Here is a 23,120-nt window from a genome sequence, read left to right as displayed (position 1 = left end):
AGGTGGTGGTGGGGAGGTGGTGGTGGGGAGGTGGTGGTGGAGGTGGTGGGGAGGTGGAGGTGGTGGAGGTGGTGGGGAGGTGGTGGTGGGGAGGTGGTGGTGAGGTTCGCTTGGGTCCGAATTGGGTCCGGATCGGTGCGAGAGGCTTCACCCGCGGCGTCTGAGGGCGCCTTGATGAGACGGTGATTTACTACCACCACTACTACTACCACCACCACTACCACCACTACCACCACCACTACCACCACTACCACCCCCACTACCACCACTACTACTACCACCACCACTACCACCACTACCACCACCACTACCACCACTACCACCCCCACTACCACCACCACTACCACCACTACCACCACCACTACCACCACTACCACCCCCACTACCACCACCACCACTACTACGATAAGCAGGGTTGGCTTACGGTACCGTGCGAAAGAAGTTCAACACACTTTCGGTAAAGTCACGTAGAAGGGAAATAATAAAGTAATAAACGAAAAAAATGTGTTTAATATTTATATTATTTTATTATTTCCCTTCTACGTGACTTTACCGAAAGAACCAAAAAATATGAAGCCGGTATATGTCGTGCACTTGCTAATAAGCTGCTGAGTTCTTGAGTTTGCATACTCCCAGCTTTGCAGGCTCACTTGATACGTGTGGTCAATGGCTGTGATTTATTAACATGAAGATAAGCTTGGGGTGTATGTGAGTTGGCCTTGACTTTGTGGTAAGTGAGAGCCCGGCTTGAAATTCGGGTGTTAGCCACCCGTGACGATTAAAACCAGGCTCTCAAGTGCAGCAAGTTCTTCATCTGAGCCCAGGCACCAATAATTGCACGCACCCCCCCCCCCCCCATCATATTTCTCCAACCACAGAGGTGAAGTTAGGACGTCAGAACGTGCAGAAGCTAGATGGGGGCTTGTTCAAGTTCATTTATTAGGTATAGCCCTGTGAGCCATTCGGCTCTTGCATCGAGTGCAACCGCAACAAACAGAAAACAAAAACATGAACAAGAAAACATCTTAAAGTGAATATGTGATTGAGTGCAAACAGAAAATCCAAGAAAAGACAGCAAAATATCACATCACAGGAACGCGAGGGATCATGGCAGATAAGGGGGGAGGGAGGCCTTCATCTAGCAGTCGACTGGTCAGGGTGGAATATTTTCTTTTTAAAGTAATTACTATGACAATTAAGTATTTTGGTTTAATTTTCCTGCGATGAACACTATTTCGAGGGATTATAAAGAGTGTCATTAGTGCAGATAAAGATCCATATTTGAAAGTGACCTTCAGGGCCATTATATGAGACAGGATGGTGCACTGCTATCCGTGAGAGTTTGCGTGGACCGACATACACAACAACCACCTGAACATCCATTCCATGTCAAGTAACGTTGACAGAAGTCGATTCTTGCACACGCAGTTTGACGCCGGCGTCGACATCGATCGATGCGTCAATACGCCCCCGTGTGTGTGTCTGTGAGTCACATACAGTGCGAGTAGGACTTTGATCTCCTTCATGTGCGCCGGTGGAGGTGAGTGTCGTCTCTGGGCGCCCCACGGATGTGGAATGGCTGGCGACCTCCCGTGTCCACAGCAAGGTCTCTCGGCCACGGCCACACCACGAAAGCGTGAACGACCAGCAGTACCGCCGTCACTGTTAGTGGGAACGTGTTAAAGAGATCGCAGAGTTAGTGAGCACCAGTGAGTGTGTGCTGCCAGTGGTAGTGAATAGTGGTAACTTACACCAGTTATCGTGAATACCGGTGAGTGTGATACCAGCGTTAGTGAGTACTGGTAACTTACACCTGTCATAGTATGAGTGACTGGGATGCCAGTGTTAGTGTGTACCAGTGATTGTGTGATTGCTGTGGTTGTGGGTACCAATCACTGCCACGGGAGCAGCAGCAGAGAAGTAGCGGCCTCTCGCCAAGCGAAGGTTGACTCGGTTGACGTGATAACGATACCTGTAATCAATCCTGCTCTTGCGACCGCTCGATCATATGCAGACCCGGCTGAAATTACGTCCTGGTCGTCGCCCATCCTGACGGCATCCAGGCTCCCAACCCCGCGTGGCTGCCACGCACCCCGACCAGATCGGCCGCACTCGGGGTCAACTACTCACAGGCCGTCGGCCGGCGCCGCGCCAACATCTGTGCCCGTAGGGAGCCCTGTCCTGATTCGCCCGTGACTGCCGACCACCGTCACCACCACCACGACCACCGCCGCCGCTCTCCCGGCGAGGGGAGCGCGCGTTCGGCGCAACCAGGGAGGAGGCGGTGGGGGGAGGCGCGGCGGAGATGGCGTCCGGCGCTGAGCGGGCTCCCGCGGCGGGCGGCGGTGGAGGAGGAGGAGGCGGTGGCTCGGCGGCGAAGTCGCTGGGCTTCGACTTCCGGTCGTCGGCACGGCTGCAGGACATCGAGAGGCTCATCCACGAGTTCAACAAGCACGACCAGCGCGAGTACGACGATCAACGCGCCCTCGAGATTCACACGGCCAAGGACTTCATCTTTTCCATGCTGGGTGAGTGAACGGGCGGGCGGGCGGGCGAGCGGACGTGCGTGTGCAAGCGCGACGACGACGAGGTTCCCTCCAGAAGTCGCGAACAAGGCTCGGTCCTCTCTTACAGTGAGCGAGTCGATGAATGTTGGAACAAACATTTTGGGTGTCTCTCAGCATTTTTTCTATTTTATTTTTCTTATGATGAAAATCGTCGACCCCTGTGTCTAAAGAATTTAGTGAGTGTAAAAGGAGCAGCATCCCTGCATTTGCTTGCCCATACCAATGCTGGCAAAAGGACATACACTCTATAGGGGGCTCTAGAGAGCTCTAGAGAGCCCCCTACAGAAGTATTTAGCCTGCTCTTTCTCGCTGGCCAGACGTCTTGGAAGAGATCAGAGGTAACCACACTTGACCCCACCACACGCGACCTGCCAATCGACTTAACTGCGGTGTACCCATTTACGCTGCTGCGTGGACAGAGGCGGCGCAGGGGGCGGTATTTAAAGCGCTTGCACCTTTGTTTGAACTGCGGCGCCTCGTACATCGCGTGCGTGTATGTCGCCCGATGTGACGTGTCGTTGACGTCGAGTGTGCGTCTCGCCGCAGTTGCGGCCGTAATCCCCCTCCGAGCGTCTTGCTGTCGATTCACCTGCGTCCTCCCCCCCCCCCCCGACCGACCCCGGCTGCGCCGTACCACCACCCCCGCGATTCTCCGCGCCCCGGCGCAGGCATGGTGCAGAAGCTGGACGGCAAGCTGCCCGTCGCCAACGAGTACCTGCTGCTGTCGGGCAGCGTGCGCGAGGGCGTGGTGGACATGGACGTGGAGCAGCTGGGCGACTTTGCGCGCGGCGCAGACTACGACATGGACTTCACGTTGCTCGTCCCCGCGCTCAAGCTGCACGACCGCAACCAGCCCGTGACGCTCGACATGCGCTGCTCGGCACCGTGCCACTCGTGGCTCAGCCTGCGCCTCTTCGACGAGGCCACCATCAGCAAGTGGCGCGGCTGCTGCACCACGGTGGAGCACCCCAACGGCGCCACCAACCACTTCTTCTCGCCGCTCAAGGTGGCCGACTGGTTCCACTGCTCCGTGGAGGTCGTGCTCGGTGGGTAAAACACCCCCCCTCCGTGTGACGCGTGCAACTCGTGTGTGCGACTCGTGCGGGCGTCTTGTGCGTGCGCTTGCGTGAGTGTGCGTGCCCCGTCTCCAGAGTGCTGGGCAGCTGAAAACGCAGCAAGTTGGCACGATAGGGAGCGGCAGCTGGTGCATCTGTCAGTCATCTCAGTAAACCCATAGCACCCGGGGCTGTCCCGTCACCGCCTGCCGACAGCAAGAACCTTCTGCACTTCACGTGACGGCATCCAAGTGCATCTAGCCTGGCACCACCAGTATTCAGGTTCTCCTGTATGCCTGTCTTTTGCCCTCCCAGCGGTACAGCCATGGTGTCGTATGCGTAGGCTTGTGACAGTGGTTCTGAGTTGTGATGGTGAGGTTGTGCTCGTGCTCTCTGCGGTGGCGGTGTTGCGATCGTCTCTGCGGCAGTGCCGATGCAATCGCGGTTTCGGTCTCTTCAACGCTGGTGCCGTGACGGCGGCATCGTGCCGTCGCGACGATGGCGCCGCGATTGTGACATCGCCATCTCTGCGCTTTCGTAAGAGCAGCGCGGCTCTCTGCGACGGTGAATCCGATTGTAACGACGGTTCCCGTCCCTCGATCGCTGGCGCCGTCTCGTCAGGCGAGATGCAGCGGAAGCCTCAGAGGGGAATGCCGCGCGTGGAGCGCGTGGAGCAGAAGGGGACGCTCGTGTCCATGGTGCTGGTCGTGGGCAGCAGCCGCATCCTCTACGACATCGTCCCCGTCGTCTCCTTCAAAGGTGACTCGCGTAGAGTCACACGGCTACACAGACTCGCGTAGAGACAAGCATATACTCACAGACAGACTCGCGTAGAGACACGCAGATACATAGTCACACAGCTACATAGACTCACGTAGAGACACGCAGATAATCACAGAGACACACAGACTCGCATAGAGACACGCAGATACTCACAGAGACACACAGACTCGCATAGAGACACGCAGATACTCACAGAGACACACAGACTCGCATAGAGACACGCAGATACTCACAGAGACACACAGACTCACATAGAGACACGCAGACTCACACAGAGAGATGCAGCTACTCGCAGACACAGATACTCACTAAGTCACATGGCTACACAGATACTCGCATAGAGACACGCAGATAATCACACAGAGACACAGACGCACATTGAGACACAGATACTGACATAGAAACGACTCGTACATTTACACAGGGACTCGGAGGCATACAAACAGTCCCTTAGACTGACGCAGAGACCCATAGACTCTCACGGAGACAAATCACTGTCTATATAAATAAATGTCCCCCACTGTTTCTGAACAGCATCTTAAGATGCGGTTACATTCAGATGCAGCATACAATTATCTCACCAGCTGGCTTGGAGGGGTGAGGTCTTGCGCTCTGACCAGTGTCACGTGACCAAACATCCCAGCTGTTATGAGATCACACCAACGGATATTGTAATTCCAGAATTAATTGACATGCCCACTTATTTTCCTAAACAGTTTGAATTTTGTCATTCCCTTGCTTACGTTCTGTACTCCATGTGTCTCCCTCTTTCCCAGTGTAATTCCAAGCGTGCATTTCTCCTTGCTTCTTGGCGCACTTCTTGCTCCTTGTGTGTTTTTGTCGTAACATCAGTAACCAAGCACGAGCAGCATGTTGGAGAGTATAACGTAAGCGTTGTCGTGCTTGACTATTCTTCCTCGGTCTAATCCGGGCGCAGGCTGGCCGGCCGTGGCGCAGAGCTGGCTCATGGAGAACCACTTCTGGGACGGCAAGATCACGGAGGAGGAGGTGATCGGCGGCTTCTACCTGGTGCCCGCCTCGTCGCCCAGCGGCTGCCGGGACAACGAGTGGCGCCTGTCGTTCGCTCGCAGCGAGGTGCAGATGAAGAAGTGCATCCCGACGCCCTTCATGCAGGCCTTCCAGGCGTGCAAGGCCATGGTGCTGCGCCTGCTGTCCCGCCCGCAGGCCGTGGGGCCCTACCAGCTGCGCTCAGTCGTGCTCTGGGCCTGCGACCGCCTGCCCTCGAGCTTCCTGGGCCAGGAGAGCAACGAGGCGGCGCTGCTGCTGGGCCTGCTGGACGACGTCCTGCACTGCCTCGTCAACAAGTCGTGCCCCAACTACTTCATCCCGCAGTGCAACATGTTCGAGCACTTCACCGACGAGACGGTGCTGCTGCTGGCGCGCAAGCTCTCGTCGGTGCGATCGGACCCCGTGGAGCACCTCTCGACGGCCGTGGAGCAGGTGAAGGCCGCCAACGCCGTGCGGCTGGAGGCGCACGCGGCGGCCGCCGCCGCCGCGGCTGGAGGCACCGCCGCCAGCGCCGGCGGAGGGTCGGGCGGCCTGCCGGGATCGCAGTCGGACGGGGCGCTGGCCGACATCCGAGGGCAGGACGACCGACTGGCCAAGAAGCTGCAGCAGCTGGTGACGGAGAACCCCGGCAAGTCCATCTCGGTGTTCATCAACCCGGACGACGTGACTAAGCCGCACTTCCGCATCGACGACAAGTTCTTTTGAGCGACGTCGTACTTTTGGGTTATCAAGAACCCAGTCGCCGCGCTGACGTCTCCTGGCCGGCATCACGGCCCAAGTCTTAACGACGCCCGGGATTCACAAAGTGGTCTCGCGTCCAAGTACTGTCACCGGGTTTAACTCTCCTTCGTTCCCGAGATGCGATCGGGAGCATTCGGGGTATGATGGGATGTCGTCAGCTTTGTGATGGGGGCAGGTTACGTCATTCAGAGCCGGCCTGTAATACAATTATCCAAGTAATTGATCGCTATTTAAATTTTCAGTTCAGTCGCTCTGTCTTGTCAGATATCATGAAAATAGTTGAAAGAAGAAAGAAAAGCTCACCTCTGCTCCCCACCTATGACCCGGGACCGGAGATGATGGGCGGGGCTTGGTGACATCATCATTCGCCACGTCATGCGAGGCGTGGCTTACAGGGGATTCCCACCTTCAAGTGGGTGGCACGTTCTAGGTGCGGCTGATAAAAAAATGTTTTAATCATGGACCACCAAGTAGAGGCGAAATGTCAGTTTGACGAATCGACTTTGTCGTCCAATCATCGCAGCTCTCGGCAAGTTCCCCCGATCGGTGGCGTCGCCCCCCTCGTCACATGACTCCCTGACTTGATGTGTTTTCGCTTCGCGCCGGAAGCAGCCGCGCATCGCGATCTTCGGCGGTGGCATGTGGATGACGTGTCGCCGTGTTGCGCGACGTGCCCCCCGCGGTAATGCACGGGCGACGGTGGCGTTTAAAAAAAAAAAGAAAACGGTTGATTAAGTGTCCTTTCCAGTTCAGTCGGCATGTAATGATTCACTCGTCCCGAGGGACTTGATGAATTATTACGAGTTGCGATCGTGGTTCAAATCAAGAAAAAAAATTATCTCGGAATTTCGAGTCTTGTTCATATCATTTGTTTTGGTCTCGTCTGTACATTTCTGTCCAGTCCGCCAGTCTAAGTGTAACATTTGAATATCGTTCGCACATACATCTACATAAATCGCACGTCATTGTCGCACCCACGATTAGGTCCGTGTCTCGTGAGCATCCGGGATGATGCGTCGTTGCATGCCTACTCTCAATCGACGTTGAGGCGGCGCCGGATGAGATTTAACTCGGTCGGGGTGGGGTGGGGAGCGATTCGGAAACACCGGGGCACCAGCAATGGCTTCGCTGCAGATACAGCGGCAGTAGCAGCAGCAGATGGCGTTTAATTCCGCGTCTACGGTTGTCGCAGCTGTAGCCGAGGCGACACGGGAGAAGAGAGGGTGGCACCGGCCATTGGCTGCTTGCCGGTCCTTGCGATGAACGCAGCCGCACTGTCGAGACCCGGCCATGGCTTGAAGCTCAACCCCCCGCATACGCACGACCGGCGCAGCACTCCCGCCGTTGGCGACATTGTCGCCAACTTCACCGCTAGTTGGGAGTGGATGCCTCCAGGAGGATTAAGCGTCGTTCGGTAACCATCGCATGTGGAGCGTGCTTGCATCCGCTCGCCGCAACCGTGACGTTGAGCGGCTTAAGCCGATGGCCGCTCGCTCAATGTGGCGCCGTCGGTAATCGAGCGGTCGGAGGCGATCGCTGAACTATAGCAGTTCCGCGAGAGACTTTCGAGAGGGTCGCTGCGTTGAGCACAGAGCCGCGAACACCCACAAGCGTGGGACATAAAGCGGCTGCGTCCCGGGTGGTGGGAGGTGAAGATCTCGGTTGGGATCATCGGCACGAGCGAAACGAGCGTCTTGGGCCTTAGAGGACTGCGTCTGCAGTGTCTTTTACAAGCACAGGATAAAACATTTAATTAAATTCATAAACGCTGTATTATCATTTAAACAAATAACACCGTAGGCTAACGTTCTGGGCAATGGCTCTACTTCTGTCTGCTTTGAGCAAAGCCTTCTGCAACGTTTCTTGTTACTGGACAGTGTTGGTGAAGACAACGGCAGGACGTATTGTTTGATGTGCGCGTGTGCCGCTTGCTGTTGCGAGCCCCGGCTGAGCGAGCGAGCTGTCGAGTGAGAAGGTGATGCAGCTGCACCGGAGCCCGTGGGCTGGCTGGAGGGGTCCAGGCGCCGGGTAACGGAAGGGAGGGCGGGCGCCCGTGCCCCGACAGCGCCACGCTACGTCGCCGTTGCGAGCGAGAGAGCGTGGCCCGTGCTGCCGGGGTAGTCGGATGGAATCCAGGAAGCTCGCTCGTTTTACGATTCCCGCATAGGCCACGGCACTAGTCCAGACCAGGTGTCGTCACAAAATGATACGGATTGTTTTGACACGGTTTTGTTTTTTGGCGGGGTTTTCAGGAAGTGGTGGGGTTGGTCTGGGATAGTGATTGGGATTTGTTGTCGTGAGTGGTATTTGTCTGGCGGAGTCGACAACCTAGTCTCTCTAGCCTCTCTGTCACGGCTATCCTTGCTGTGGGCAGGCCCAGCTTGCACAAGGTGACATCGCGCAGCGCGCCCTGGCCCATCTGCAGCCCTCCTGCCGCCCGTTTGGTCTCGTGCGTTGTATCTTTTTGTAACCGGTTCGTGCCGGTTGACATGACACGTTTCGTGTATGTGAGTGTGTGCGCTTTTTTATATGTAAATAGAGTACCGTAGATGTTTTGAGTAATGCACTATGCTGACTTAATAATGAGCTGCCGAGCTCGCTAAGCTAAGTGTGGGTCTAAATGTTGAGCCGGAGTGGTGGAGGAGAATGTGGGCGCGCATTGGGAGAGGGCTTCGGAGCAGATGCACCGATCGGACACTGGATTTTTCGCGCTCTGTCTTGTGCGGTCCTTGTGTCATCATGCGAGCGTAGGGGCCCCATCCTGGAAGGGAGGAGATTCAGGAGGGGGGTAGCGACGGAGGGGGGAACAATTGGACCTAAGTTCAATTATAAGATCCACAGCACTTACAATTACCGCATTCTCTGGGTTATAAGACACACCTTTTTGCCTGTATTTCAAAGCAAAAGCTGGGCAGGTGGGGTGGGGTGGGGGGGTGGGTGTGTCTTAGGATTAATCCGGTAGGTGCGTACGTGTGTTAAGTGAGATCAGTTTTTTTGCGCAACTCGATTGGCCTACGAATTTGGCGTGCGTCTTACTTTGCCGAGGGTCTTATATAATTCGCGATCGCAATCCCTTGCGGACGGCACAAGCTACGATTTTCATTGACCCCAGGGTCCGAAGCCACGCGCGCCCCATACGTCGTTCCTCCCCTCGCGAAGAAGCGCGACTTGGTTTCTACAGCACAGAGTCAAGCGGTGTCTTGATAAGACGCGGGGGGGAATGGAGCATTCGAGCAGAAAAAAAATCTAAACACTGTGTGAACATGCGTGGGGGGGGGGTCACTCACTCATCCACACACCTTACACACACACACACAGGGCATTAGGGCTTTTGCCACATTCGGAGCATGGCAAACATTTCATATTGAAATACATATTTTGAGGGCCTTATTTACAGCGAAATACCGTCGTAACCAGTCTGCTTTGTATAGGAGGTGACAATTTCACCCCTTTTCCCGCTGGCACGTTGGAGCCGGGCCAGCGCGGGGGGTGATTTTTCCACCGGATTTTTTGAGTTTTGCCGTGCAGAGCCCAAAGCAAACAGTGATGCGCTGCTGGTCCTCCCCAAGAAGACGTCCGAATTTTTTAGACCGAGGCCCAAGCAGAGCCAGGGTGCCAGGGCTAAGGACGCGTCACTGGCACGGCTCGGGGGTTCTGCGGTGGGAAAGCGCGGCGCCTCCCGACGCGCGCCGGGCTGGCTTGGCACGGCTCCGGCGTGACTCGCTCGTACAGCCGAAACAAAAAAAAAAGAGAGACGTTTGATAAACGTACCGCATGTACATGGGGGGGACACACTTGCACCCAGCTCGCAGCGGTGTGTTTACAGAGGCGCATGGACGGACGGACCGGCCGACTGCACGCCCCAGACCGCTGCAGCTACAACCGGTGTGCGGTCTGTTAGGGCTGGGAGGCCGAGCACAGTGCGGCTGGGGAAGCGTGCAGTGACTCGCCGCAAGGGAGAGGAGTGCGGGGAGTGGTGATTGGGCAGGGAGGGTGATGCAAGGAATTGTGATTGAGCAGGGGGGTTAGGGCAGGGAGGCTGGTGCAGGGAGTGGCGAGTTGAGCAGGGAACTGTGGTTGTGGGAGGTTATTACATTCGGTGTGGTCGATCTGGGTTAATTCCGTGTTTCGCCCGGACTTGAACGCCCTGAGTGGCCTGGCTCCCCCCCCGCCCCCCCCCCCCCGCTCCACCCCCCCGCTCCCCCCCCCCCCCGCTCGAGGTGCGTTGTTTGCGCGACGTCGCGATTGTCTCGTGCTCTTTCTGCAGAGAGGAGTCTCGGTGTAAAACTTCTCTCGTCACAGGTGTGACGTGATCGATAGCGTTGTTGTCAGGTGATCTTGCGGGTTTATTTCCTCCGTTGTAATGAATACGTGAAATGTTTTATCGGTCGTCATGATCAGTTGTTGTTTTTTTTAAAGCCAAAAAGTGTACTAAACTTAAAAAAATCATCAGTGTAATCAAAAAACGAAGCGTTTCTTCAGATTATGTATGCAAGGGTACTACTGTCAAAAATAAATAAATTCTGAATTGAAACTTACCGACACTTTGCATTTAATGGCTGTCTCAGGAATGCGTGTTGAGGAGGCCCCTTTTTGCTCCGAACGCAACGAGCAAAGTGACCCCTGCGTCGACACCAACCACAGAGGAGAGCGGCAGCCCAGGTGGCACAGCGGTAGAGCCGGTGGCTCGCAACCAGAGGGTTGCGATTTCATGGTTTGAATGGGGAGAGGCGACTCAATCCATCGTCTCAACTGGTGTCTCTTAAAATGACGACTTTTGTCGGTTGTCCAATGGAGAGACTCGCCGCTGCTGCCGCCATAGAAATGAGGAATTTCCACCACAGACCTCAGGGCTGTACACGGCAGATGAGCACCAATCTCATTGCTAATTTGAGCAGCGGGAGACGGCCGACGTTTGAGTTGTGGACAAGACAGGCAGGGCAGGAGCCCGAGCCGCTCTCCAAGTTCCTCTCTCGTCCGGTCGGCAATGAGGGTCCGAAATGATCCCCGACATTGGCCCACACGGTGTGTTTACACCGTCGGCTAGCGTACAAATATACCACGGTGGGGTGGGCGCTTACCTAGGGCGTAGGCACGCACACGTGTCGAGCCTCCACCACAGCAGCTCCCACACCTGGGCCAGCTCGGCCTTGGGCACGGTCTGCAAAGTCGCGTCATCGAGTCGGGCGTGATGCAGGGAACGGATAGTGAGGTCATGTCCTCGCGGTTAAGCAGGGTTATGGTGTGGTTTGTGAGCGTTGACACGCGAGACAGCGCAGGGGTTTGGACGTCTGGTGAAACAGAACATTGCAATTCTTAGGTTTTTTCGGTAAAGTCACGTAGGTAAAAAATTTAAATTAATAAAAGTAAAAAAAACGGAAGCTTGTGTTGCCTCCGAAACGTCGTGACTTTTATTTTACTTTTGTTAATTTAAATTTTTTACCTACGTGACTTTACCGAAAAAAACCTAAGAATATGAATCCTTTCAGTCACGAAAGCTTCAAATCTAGAAAAAACAAAAGAACATTGCAAGTCGAGAAAGTCATCCGTTGTGGCACCTCCGATTTCATGTTAAACTTATTTCGCACCGCACGTACACAACCGTGCTAGTCGCATCACGGTTGGCTACGTACGGTGCGAAAGAAGCACAACGTGCACACGTGCAGCGCGTCGTTCTGAGTGAGCGACCCAGCTGGGCGGCTGAGCTTGCACACACGGCTACAATGCTGCCCCGGTGCCGGCTCCTTGGTCTGTCCAGTCTATTCGGATTGGACGCCAGTGGGCAGTATACACCTGACGAACCATTACAACTGTGGGTTTTATATGGATCGGGCATCCAAGGATGCCTCGATTTAGTCAATTTCTGGGGGAGGGGGGATGTTGATTAATATCACCACAATGCCTGGTATAGGCCGTGTTATTAAAACTCTCACCACAGCCCCGCATGCTGCTGATATGTTTATTTAAACGATTCCACTGCGAACACTCAAGGCAGCGTTGACATTGTTCTCTTTTAACGCAACCGTGCACGAACGTCGAACGCATTCACATTTTGGCAAATAATTAATTTAAATTAGAGTAACACAACACATGCACTGAACGTTCCTCTAATGTCAGAGCCTGCCAAGTCGAGCACAGAGCTCCGTGCCCGTGCGGAGTTTCATGACACCAGCTTTGGCTAGGAGACCTGTGATAGCAGGGCCAGGGCTGGGGGACCTGGGCTGAGAGGCCAAGGCTAGGAAACTAAGGTTGGGAGACCAGGGCGGGGAGGAGGCCCAGGCAGGAGGAGCTCAGGCAGTGGTGCTGGGCGGCTGCATTTGAGGCCTCAGGGTGCGTCCCAACTCCTCGATGTCCTCAGGTCCTGTCCGGCAACAACCGCCTGCAGACAGACACACAAGTCACACACACACACACACACAAGTCACACACAAGTCACACACAAGTCACACACAAGTCACACACACACACACAAGTCACACACAAGTCACACACAAGTCACACACACACACAAGTCACACACAAGTCACACACAAGTCACACACAAGTCACACACACACAAAGTCACACACAAGCCACACACAAGTCACACACAAGTCACACACAAGTCACACAAGTCACACACACACACAAGTCACACACACACACAAGTCACACACACACAAGTCACACACACACAAGTCACACACACACACACACACAAGTCACACACAAGTCACACAAGTCACACACAAGTCACACACACAAGTCACACACACACACACAAGTCACACACAAGTCACACACACAAGTCACACACAAGTCACACACAAGTCACACACAAGTCACACACACACACAAGTCACACACAAGTCACACACAAGTCACACACAAGTCACACACACACACAAGTCACACACAAGTCACACACAAGTCACACACACACACAAGTCACACACAAGTCACACACAAGTCACACAAGTCACACACAAGTCACACACACAAGTCACACACACACACACAAGTCACACACAAGTCACACACACAAGTCACACACAAGTCACACACAAGTCACACACAAGTCACACACACACACAAGTCACACACAAGTCACACACAAGTCACACACAAGTCACACACACACACACAAGTCACACACAAGTCACACACAAGTCACACACAAGCCACACACAAGTCACACACAAGTCACACACAAGTCACACACAAGTCACACACAAGTCACACACACACAAGTCACACACAAGCCACACACAAGTCACACACGGAACGATCGACCCGGGGAAACATAGAAACACGCTAAAGAAACTGAGCGGGGGGGGGGGGAGGTGGGGTTGACAAGGCTTCGGTGGAGGCTACGAGTCAAACGGGGAGCAAGGCGCAATTGCTGCGGTGGCGTTCGTGTTCCGTGCGAATCCTCGTGGCACTGGACTGCAGTTGTCAGCAGAAGCCAGCGCACCAATTCCTGTACCGTAGTTAAGCAGCGTTGGGCCTGGGTGGGTGCTTGGATGGGTGAGTACCGTGCGCAACAGGTGCTATAGGCTGCTGCGGCGCTACCGCGTGGGCAGCAGAGGGAGGGGCAGCAAGGTCCATTCCGTCGCTGTTCTACAAAGCTCCCTCATCTATGCTCCTTGCGTTCAGCGACCCACACAGACTGGCACCGTCCGCTACGGTGAAATCACCCTCCCCGCGACCCCCGCACGGTTGTGGGGGAGGCCCTCGTCCGGCAGTGGATTGACGCAAGCGGCCGGCACGCGGGCACCGCGGCGCTGGCGAGGGTGGGTAGGAGGCCTGCACGGCGGGTGGGTCAGGTTGCCGGCACGCGCGCGGGACGGTGGGCGCACAAACCGATCCAGGAGACGCCCAGGTCCCTCCACGCGAGGCTGTACGTCGCCAGCGTGGGTCTGCGCGGTCTATGCTCCCACCTGCGGAAGGAATGCACGGAATAGCAGAAGCAGCAGTGGCATTAGCAGCAGTCGTAGCAGCAGTAGCAGCCGTGGTAGCAGCAGCTGGTGTGGTGTCTCCCTGGTGTGGTGTGATTCTGGTGTGTCCATGCTGTGGTGTACCCATGATGATTTATACCCCCGCTGTGGAGCGCCCCGAGTGTGGCGTGAGGCTGGTGTGGCACGCACCCTCGCTGCACATCCCAGTGCTCCCCGCTGTTGGGGTAGGCCAGCAGGAGTTTGTCGAAGCCCTTGGCGTTGGCGACGCCACCCAGGAGGTCGCCCACCAGCTCGGGGTCGCAGCAGTTCACCCCGACGGCCAGCAGCTGCCGCGACCGGGCGGCCAGCGCCAGCGCCACCTCGCCAAACTCCTCGCCGTGGCACGTGTGGCGGCTGTCCTGCAGTGCGCGACAAGGGGTCATGTGGGAGAAGATATGGGGTCAAAGTGGGGCGTGACACGGGGTCACGTGGGAGAAGATATGGGGTCAAAGTGGAGCGCGACACGGGGTCACGTGGGAGAAGATAAGGGGTCAAAGTGGGGCGCGACACGGGGTCACGTGGGGGAAGTGATGGGGTCAAAGTGGGGCGCGACACGGGGTCACATGGGAGAAGTTATCGGGTGAAAATTGGAGCGCGACATGGGGTCACGTGGAAGAAGTTGTGGGGTCAAAGTGGGGCGCGACACGGGGTCACGTGGGAAAAGATATGGGGTCAAAGTGGGGCGCGACACGGGGTCACGTGCAATGTCTTCATAGTTCGTGTGGCCTATGCACAGCAACGATCAAGACATGCAATTGCGTCTCGTGTGTCGTGCCGTGCCGTCGCGTCGCGTGTTTCCGCGTCGCGTGTTTCTGCGTCTCGTGTTCCGTGTGCCTTGCAGGAGAAGGAAAGCCACGCGGAGGCCCCGGGGAACTCCCGCAGGAGCTGCACCAGCGCGAGGCCCTCGGCGGCGCTGGGCACCGTCTCCAGGGCCAGCAGGTCCACCCCGGCCTCCAGCAGCGCCGACACCTGCGGCCGGTGCCAGTCCATCAGCTCCTGGGGCGCGTGGGAGACACGGACTGTCAGCACCGCCACTGCCGCTCAGGAACCCCGGCACCAGAGGCTCAGCCGCTGTCCCCAGTGACGCAACGTGTTGCCAGCAGCGCAATGCGTTGCCGCCCCCCCCAACCCCCCCCCCACCCCCCTGTAGCCGAGTGCCCAAGACCCTCCAGCCCATACTTACCGGTGCAGCTGCACTGCCTGTGCACTCAATAGCTGCGCTAAGCTAACTGACGAGTAGAACCGAAGACTCTCACTCAACGCACGAGCACCAGTGGGGTCACGTGGCCGGCGTGGGCCCTGCGGCAAGCAATGAAATGGGGCGTCCTGTCCGATTGCTTGCCTATTCGAAGCAGGCTACATGGACGGGGGGAAGCAGGTGATAGCATATGGTGGACACGAGGCAGCGCAGAGCAGAGGAGCACGCACCTCCGTTGAGAGCGCGTCCACGTAGGCCCCCGTGTACTCGGAGCCGTCGTGCAGGTGGGCTCCGTAGGGCCCCACCGAGCCGGCCACCTTCACCTCCACCTCGCGGGGACCTGTGTGAGCGGAGAGGGGCCACGTCAGCGGTGCGAGGGCGGGGACACGCGCGTCCCTCTCGCGCGCGCGCGGCTTTTCTCCGGGTGCTCCGGCTTCCTCCCACGTGTATAGAAGCTCATTTATTGCCTGAAAATGTCTGAAATGTGCTGTCTGCTGTGAAGCACGTGTGTTGCTATGTTAGTGGATGATGATGATGATGGATGACGGTCAAGAATATATTTCCTAACTAAACTTTTTATTTTACCAGGTAAGGTCCACTGAGCTATATCGCTCTTTTTCAAAAGCAACGTGGCCACAAATGGATAGCTCAACGAAGTGGTTTATCACGTTGATATTTATAGCAGCCAAATACTGTAAAACGCGTGGTGTTCATTCTAAATGTGGAGGGAAATACCGGAGGACCCTGAGAAACATCCATGCAAATTCTAAATATACAGGCTTCAGGGTCAGGATCGAACTCTATGACCTCTTGCACAGCAGACGAGGTAGTTAACATCTCACCACCGCGGCATTCTTATACTAAAGATAATATATATTTTTTGTCATTGTGTAACATTTTATTTGTTTATATTTGAGTATTAATATGACGACGACGCTTAGAGTGGCAGATTTGTGCCAGAGAAGCGGCACACGTGTTTAAGCAAAAAATTAAATTGACTTGATTAACAGAGCGGCCGATAGTACGTCCGCCGGGAAGATAGAGCAATGAAATCTCAATTTGTGCATCACGTGTTGATGAATTATTGCATCGCAGCAGAATCATGAGAGGTGGTGGTGTTGGCGGCTGCTTGAGGAGGATTTAATCCAGCAGTTGATTGATCGTGGAAGATGATGGTGGTGCGTCTCTGGTCGCGCTCGCCTGCGGATGAGATGTACTCGCTCACGGCCTCGCGCGCCAGCCGCACCCCGGTGTGGATGAGCTGGCGCGCCTCCTCGGGGCGCAGGCCCAGGTGCGTCACGAAGCCGGGCACGCTCGCCTGGTACGTCGCCGTCGAGATCACGTCCGAGCCACTCTGCAGGAACCTGCGCCGCAGCATGGGCCGGCGGCGTGACACCGTGACCCCCACGACTTCACGTACCAATTTAATGACAGCCCGTCGCGAATCGTGACCCTGTCACCATGACCATGATGGCCTCACGCTGTGTCATCTTAACCCTCCCGCGACCCATCAGGACCTCGCGATCTAGCGGCATAACTCGAGATCCCATTAATCATCCGCGACCAATCAGACCCACCGCACTATCCAATAGTTGATGGCAATCACAGGCTAATGTTCAGTCAGAAGACGGTCAAATAACCCACACAGCGTGGGGAAGGCCTCATTCAGAAGTGGATTGACAAGACGGCATAACATCACACAATGTGTGATGGGCATCACTGCCGGGCACTAACGTTTCACTGTAAACAGATGGATGCCAACCTACGGGACGGTGTGGAGAGCTGAGGGCGGCCGCGTCAGCCAAGGTCGTAGCGAGGCTGGCATGAGCACCCCACCCCCAACCCTCCTCTTTGGAGCTCGGCAACCTGGGCACCTCATAGGCCCGGGTACAATTGCACTGCCTGTACACTGAATAGCTACAGCACGGGAGCCAGGCGACAGGAGATGACGTCCGATCAGCTTTCAGAATCACCGGTGTCGAGACGCGGAGAGGCTTTTAGTGTCTCTCTCTGAATCAAACACCCCCCGGCAGAGTAGAGTGCCCGGGGGGTGTGTGTGCTGGACACGCAATCGGTGTCTCCGCTGCAGAGGATGAGGACCTAAAAGCTGTGGGTCTCTTGAGCCCTGGCTCTGCGATCTCCGTGGGGACTTCAGTGGAAACTGGGGGTTGGAGCACCACATTTACTTCGGGCAGCTAAATGTGAATCGGCAAACCGGTAGTCATTTTGCAGAATAAGTTACTGATTCTGAAAGTAAGGAATTGTTTTACTTTAAAATTCCGGTGGAATTTTGGAGTCGTTTATGCACTGACTGGAACCCCGCAGGACCTGCCAATCAACTTCACGGTCAGTCCACGATCCCAGAGCAGACTATTTCACGTGTCCGTACCATCAGAAGAAGTGGCGTTACTTTAGCGGTTCCAATTTCCCCATGTGGCCAATAACAGTGAATGTTGTGATAACCACTTCAAATGAGTGGGGTTATCATGTAATTCACTATTATTGGTCACAAACAATACGTCGGTACAAATCAAGTTGTGCTACCTTTGGTACCAATTTCTGGACTATGCAGTGTACCCTGCGATTATTATCAAGTAACTGCTGGGCGGACAAAAGTGTTAGGGGGGATTAAGAAACTTGTTTGCACTGCCGCGTGAGCAGATGGAAAAACTTAAATGACGGGAAAATGTCAAAACTGGGTGGTTTTTAACTTCTGCCGACAAAACTGGATCCCAAATGTCAAAACTGGGTGCACCCTGGGTGGCCAAAAACTTGAGTTTTGGACACTCAGGGTGCACCCAGTTTTGACATTTGTCAAATACACCCCATTCATCCAAACACTTGGTATTTGTATACTGGCACACTGTGCCAGCACCCCATTCATCTAAACACTTGGTATTAGTATGCTGGCACAGTGTGCCAGCACCATATAACTACACACACTTGATATTTGTACGCTGGCACAGTGTGCCAGTATACAAATGGTAAGTTAGGGTATGTTCGCGAGCTGTAAGTGTTACTGTAGTTGCAAGCTGGCACACTGTGCCAGTATTCATATGGCAAGTAAGTGTTACTGTAGTAGCGAGCTGGCACACTGTGCCAGTATGCAAACGGGAAGTTTGTGGTGCAAGGTATGGAACATGAGCCACGAGAAACATCATTTGGAACGCTCTAAATCTGTGGCGACATATGGATGAATAACGCAAGGACCTAAACGTGTACAAAATGATACATTAAATCGTACACCTTCTTCACCCAGTTTTGACATTTGTCCACATTGAACATCACCCAGTTTTGTCATATCAAAAAGCACCACCCTGTTTTGCCTGTCGTTTTCCAAGACCACCCAGTTTTGACATTTGGGATCCAGTTTTGTCGGCAAAAGTTAAAAACCACCCAGTTTTGACATTTTCCCCTTAAATGACGTCACGCGATTTTGGACGATTTTTGACCCCCCCCCCTTCGTCACACGGCGTCACAAAAAGTCAGACCCCCCTCAAATATGACGTCACAAAGCTCTGCCCCCCCCCAAAAAAAATAAAACATGCTTCAAATCGCTTTAAACTATTGTCATTGTAGTGCGTATTTGATGTTGTAGGAGAAAACATTTATTAAAAAGTCTTTAATTAAGTAGAACGTGTTGTCTATATTTATTTAAAGTTGCGCATTTTGATGTGACGTCACATTTCTCAACCCCCCCCCCCCTCGTCACACATCGTCACAAATGTCTGACCCCCCCCACCTAGGTGCGTGACGTCATTTATGGACGGCCCCTTAAATATTTTTTATTTTACTAGGTCAGGCCCACTGAGCTACGTGGCTCTCTTTCATAAGCGAACTGGCCACAAATGATAGCTCGACAGAGTGGCTTATCACGTGGAAATTTAGAGCGTGTTGATTCTAAATATGGAGGGAAAAACCAGAGGACCCGGAGAAAAATCCACGCGACCACGGGGAGAGAGAGACATGCAAACTCCAAATATAAAAGACATCAGTTGGGATCGAACCCATGACCTCCCGCATACTCGGCGAGGTAGTTAACATCTTGCCTGTCATTGCTATAACCTCTGAATTGCAAGTCCAGTGTGCTCACCAGTACACCATGGCAGCTCCCTTCATTTGTTTGCTAATTAAGTCAAACACTTTTACGTGTATATTACCAGACATTTCTATACGAGTGGAAAAACGGTAACTTTTTTCAAATTTGTATGCAAAAAAAAATAGATGAACAACCCTGGCAATTACTAAAACACACACGAGAGCAGCGGCTACCTGCTACACGAGTGGGTAATTAAGTGAGTTGCCTAATTGTGACTGCTGTCAAGTGCAATCCCTCACTCGCACCACAATGCATTGTATAGTACAGGATGGGTCTTGATGATGTGGGTCTATAGGTCTCTCTATGAGTCTATGCGAGTCTACGGATCTCCGTGTGAATGAAAGGCCGGACTTGATGACATTGATACAAGTCATCCGTAGGTTCCACCATCTCCAAATCCTCCCGTACCCACATCAGCCCGTGCCGCGCTAGTTTAACCCCCTGCATCCGGCCAAACAGAAGCTGCCGGGGCACGGAGGACAAAAATACACGCGCACGCACACGTATCTCCAGCCCTGCCAGCTCGGCTCATGTGACGGCGGCAGTGAGTGGGAAGCGGATCCATCGCACGTGGAATGAACACGAGCACGAAAGGGCCCTGCAGTGAGACGCGCGGGTGCTTACAGAGGGCGCGTCGTCTACGTTACACAAGGCCAGGCTCAAGTCAAGCAGATCACTTCCAAAGTCATGGCAGAGACACTGAAGAGCCACTTACGGCTGAGATCCGCCCGTTTGATCCCCGGTTTCAGCCACCCAATCGTGATTAAGCGCGGTACGTTCACGATCTCAGCCCGCTCAGCAATGACTGCGCGCACACACACACGCATAAGATCAAAATCCCGCGATCTTGAATTCGGTTTTCACTTAATTTGGCAAAATATTCCGGCTTTTATGAGAATTGATAAATCACGTGGTGGGCTTGGACCGCCAACATTATGGCCGTCTCTGCAGCGGGGGCAAGCGGGAGAGAAGCAGCGTCGTGTTGCGGCAGCAGCAGCAGCAGCAGCAGCAGGAGCAGCAGCAGGAGCAGCAGCAGGAGCAGCAGCAGGAGCAGCAGGAGCAGCAGCAGCAGGAGCAGCAGCAGCAGGAGCCATTCGTTCAGTTGATGACCGTGCAGTGTCGAGGCTGCTGCTGGCCACGATGAGAGGGGCTTCAGGAGACACAGAGTCCCTGTCGTGCTGCTGTTCCTCCGTTGAAGAGGCGCTGAGTGGTTTACTGCAAGGTCCAGAGTTCGGGCTGCATGGCTACAATCACACGACTGTGGCTTGTCTTTACTGTCTCTCTGTATCTCGATGGTCCAATTTTAAGGTGCACTGTGATCGAGGGACTGCGTGGTCTTGGTTTGTTGTTTTCAGCATTGCCCCAGCTTGCATTTCAAGTTCAAGTTCATTTATTAGGTATAGCCCTGTGAGCCATTCGGCTCTTGAAACGGGTGCAACCGCAACAAACAAAAAACAAAAACATGAACAAGAAAACATCTTAAAGTGAATGTGACTGAGTGCAAACAGAAAATGCAAGAAAAGACAGCAAAATATTGCAGAAAAAACACCGTTACACACCAACGCTGTGTGCAAAAATCCCAGTGGGATGCAAGTCAAACAACCAACAACAACCACAAGACAACTTAGATTAAGGCCATCAGTCTAACTGTGTACTACAACAAACAAACATGGCTAAACCAATACACTTTTCGAATCACCTAAATCAAGCCATGAAAGCAATGAAACAGTGATCATAGGAACTGACGGAATTTTCACAATAAATGGCATAAACAACATGTACATTTGTAATGCATGTACGCGTGCAATTTGCACTTCCATACTTATTAATATTTATCTTTATTAATTTTTGTATTACTTTCTCAACTTTTCTCTATCTTACTCGAGTATCTCTTTATCGTATTTTTTGTTGATGTAATTTGCTAACCCATCCCTCCAGTCAACATATTCTGATTCTCTATGTATCTCTATGAGTTTGTACGCATCTCTATGGGTCTCCTCTATGCGTCTCTATGGGTTTACTGTGGGGTGCAGAGTGCGGGTGGATAAGAAGTTGTTAGCGAGAGTGACTGGTGCACGTCACGAACCTCAGGTGCACGTCCTTCACGGCGTCCGGGTGGGTGAGCAGCAGCCGGGAGCTCCACAGGGGGTCACCCTGCAACGCACGGACACGTGACAGATTTCTTGGTGGGGGGTGGTGGTGGGGGGTGTTGGTGGGGGGGTGGTGGGGGGTGGTGAGGGGGGGGGTGTTGGGGTTGGTGGGGGGGTGGTGGGGAGTGGTGGGGGGTGGTGAGGGGGGGGTGTTGGGGGGTGGTGGGGGGGTGTTGGGGGTGGTGGGGGGGTGTTGGGGGGTTGGTGGGGGGGGTGGTGGGGGGTGGTTTGGGGGGGCCCAACTAAACCCACACCGCCTCCGTCCCGCACACGTGCCACCCAGGCCCAAGAAGAGACAAGGAGGCACCCCACCCCGCTTCCCACCACTTGGACCTAGAGGGGCACCCCCCCCAGCACCTGCAGGGGCACCCCCCTCCCCCAGCACCTGCAAGGGGAACCCTCCCTACCTGCAGGAGCAACAACAACAACCGCCATTCGCCACCAAGTGGTGGTGACGTCCCCACGACGCTAGTGCCAGGCTATGTGCCACGTGAAGTGTCGAACGCCCGCTTGGCAGGGAGGTCACGGAGCAGACCCAGCAGGTGCCACGGGTCGACTGACCGAGATGACTGACCCCCCCCCCCCCCCAGCATGTGCAGGAGGCACCCTCCCACCCCCGTCACATCCGCAAGGGGAACCCCTTCCCCACCTACAAGGGGAACCCCTCCACCCCCGTCAACTCCTCCAAGGGGACCCCCCCACCTCCAAGGGGAAACCCCCTCCACCCCACCCCCCACCTCCAAGGGGAACCCCTCCACCCCACCCCCCCCTCCAAGGGGGAACCCCTCCACCCCCCCCACCTGCAAGGGGAACCCCTCCACCCCCCCTCCAAGGGGAACCCCCCCCCCCACCTGCAAGGGGAACCCTCCACCCCCCCCCCCCCACCTGCAAGGGGAACCCCTCCACCCCCCCCCCCTGCAAGGGGAACCCCTCCACCCCCGTCATACGTCACACCTACAAGGGGAACCCCTCCACCCCCCCCCCCCACCTGCAAGGGGAACCCCTCCACCCCCGTCACACGTCACACCTACAAGGGGAAGCCCTCCACCCCCCCTGCAAGGGGAACCCCTCCACACCCCCCCCCCTTACCCTGCAAGGGGAACCCCTCCACACCCCCCCCACCACTGCAAGGGGAACCCCTCCACACCCCCCCCCCCCACCTGCAAGGGGAACCCCTACCACACCCCCCCCCCCCTCACCTGCAAGGGGAACCCCTCCACACCCCCACCCCCACCTGCAAGGGGAACCCTTCCACACCCCCCCCCCACCTGCAAGGGGAACCCCCTCCACCCCCCCCCCCACCTGCAAGGGAACCCCTCCACACCCCCCCCCCCACCTGCAAGGGGAACCCCTCCACACCCCCCCCCACCTGCAAGGGGAACCCCGCCGCCTCGAGCTCCGAGGAGACGCCCCCGTCCAGCAGCAGCAGCGGCGGCGAAAGCGAACCCCACGCGCGCCATGGTGTCACGTGACGACTCGCCCACGTGGCGCCGCGCGTCACGTGACGACTCGACTCGCTGCT

General features: G+C 55.1%; 2 protein-coding genes across 3 annotated transcripts; one reads left to right on the top strand and one right to left on the bottom strand.

Moving 5' to 3' along the window:
- Positions 1-78: 78 nt before the first annotated feature.
- Positions 79-10,687, top strand: MB21D2 (Mab-21 domain containing 2). 2 transcript variants are annotated; one of them, XM_078880071.1, is made up of 5 exons: positions 79-182; positions 2,171-2,528; positions 3,236-3,613; positions 4,244-4,381; positions 5,343-10,687. In XM_078880071.1, exons 2-5 carry the CDS (start codon positions 2,306-2,308, stop codon positions 6,137-6,139), a joined length of 1,536 nt encoding a protein of 511 aa, XP_078736197.1. In that variant the 5' UTR covers positions 79-182; positions 2,171-2,305; the 3' UTR covers positions 6,140-10,687. The 2 variants fall into 2 exon arrangements, with proteins under 2 accessions (XP_078736197.1, XP_078736198.1); XM_078880072.1 differs by lacking the exon at positions 79-182 and adding an exon at positions 612-1,606.
- Positions 10,688-12,160: 1,473 nt separating this feature from the next.
- LOC144950191 (betaine-homocysteine S-methyltransferase-like) lies at positions 12,161-23,119 on the bottom strand. The gene is given in 9 exon segments (XM_078880269.1): positions 12,161-12,554; positions 14,018-14,094; positions 14,302-14,510; positions 14,986-15,147; positions 15,580-15,689; positions 16,550-16,713; positions 21,535-21,602; positions 22,968-23,036; positions 23,038-23,119. Coding segments are annotated over 9 exon segments (969 nt in total). The 5' UTR covers positions 23,059-23,119; the 3' UTR covers positions 12,161-12,465.
- Between the last annotated feature and the right edge of the window lies 1 nt (position 23,120).

This window comes from Lampetra fluviatilis, chromosome 56 (assembly GCF_964198595.1).
Source record: "Lampetra fluviatilis chromosome 56, kcLamFluv1.1, whole genome shotgun sequence".
NCBI classification, from domain to species: domain Eukaryota; kingdom Metazoa; phylum Chordata; class Hyperoartia; order Petromyzontiformes; family Petromyzontidae; genus Lampetra; species Lampetra fluviatilis.
Note: the sequence above shows the minus strand (reverse complement) of the source record. Positions and strands in the feature narration are given on the sequence as shown.

Bases quoted from the DNA above. Each gene is read 5' to 3' on its own strand.
- MB21D2 (XM_078880071.1), top strand. From the start codon at position 2,306: ATGGCGTCCGGCGCTGAGCGGGCTCCCGCGGCGGGCGGCGGTGGAGGA. The intron at 2,529-3,235 runs GTGAGTGAACGG...GCCCCGGCGCAG, and splicing joins CTTCATCTTTTCCATGCTGG to GCATGGTGCAGAAGCTGGAC. The intron at 4,382-5,342 runs GTGACTCGCGTA...ATCCGGGCGCAG, and splicing joins CCCCGTCGTCTCCTTCAAAG to GCTGGCCGGCCGTGGCGCAG.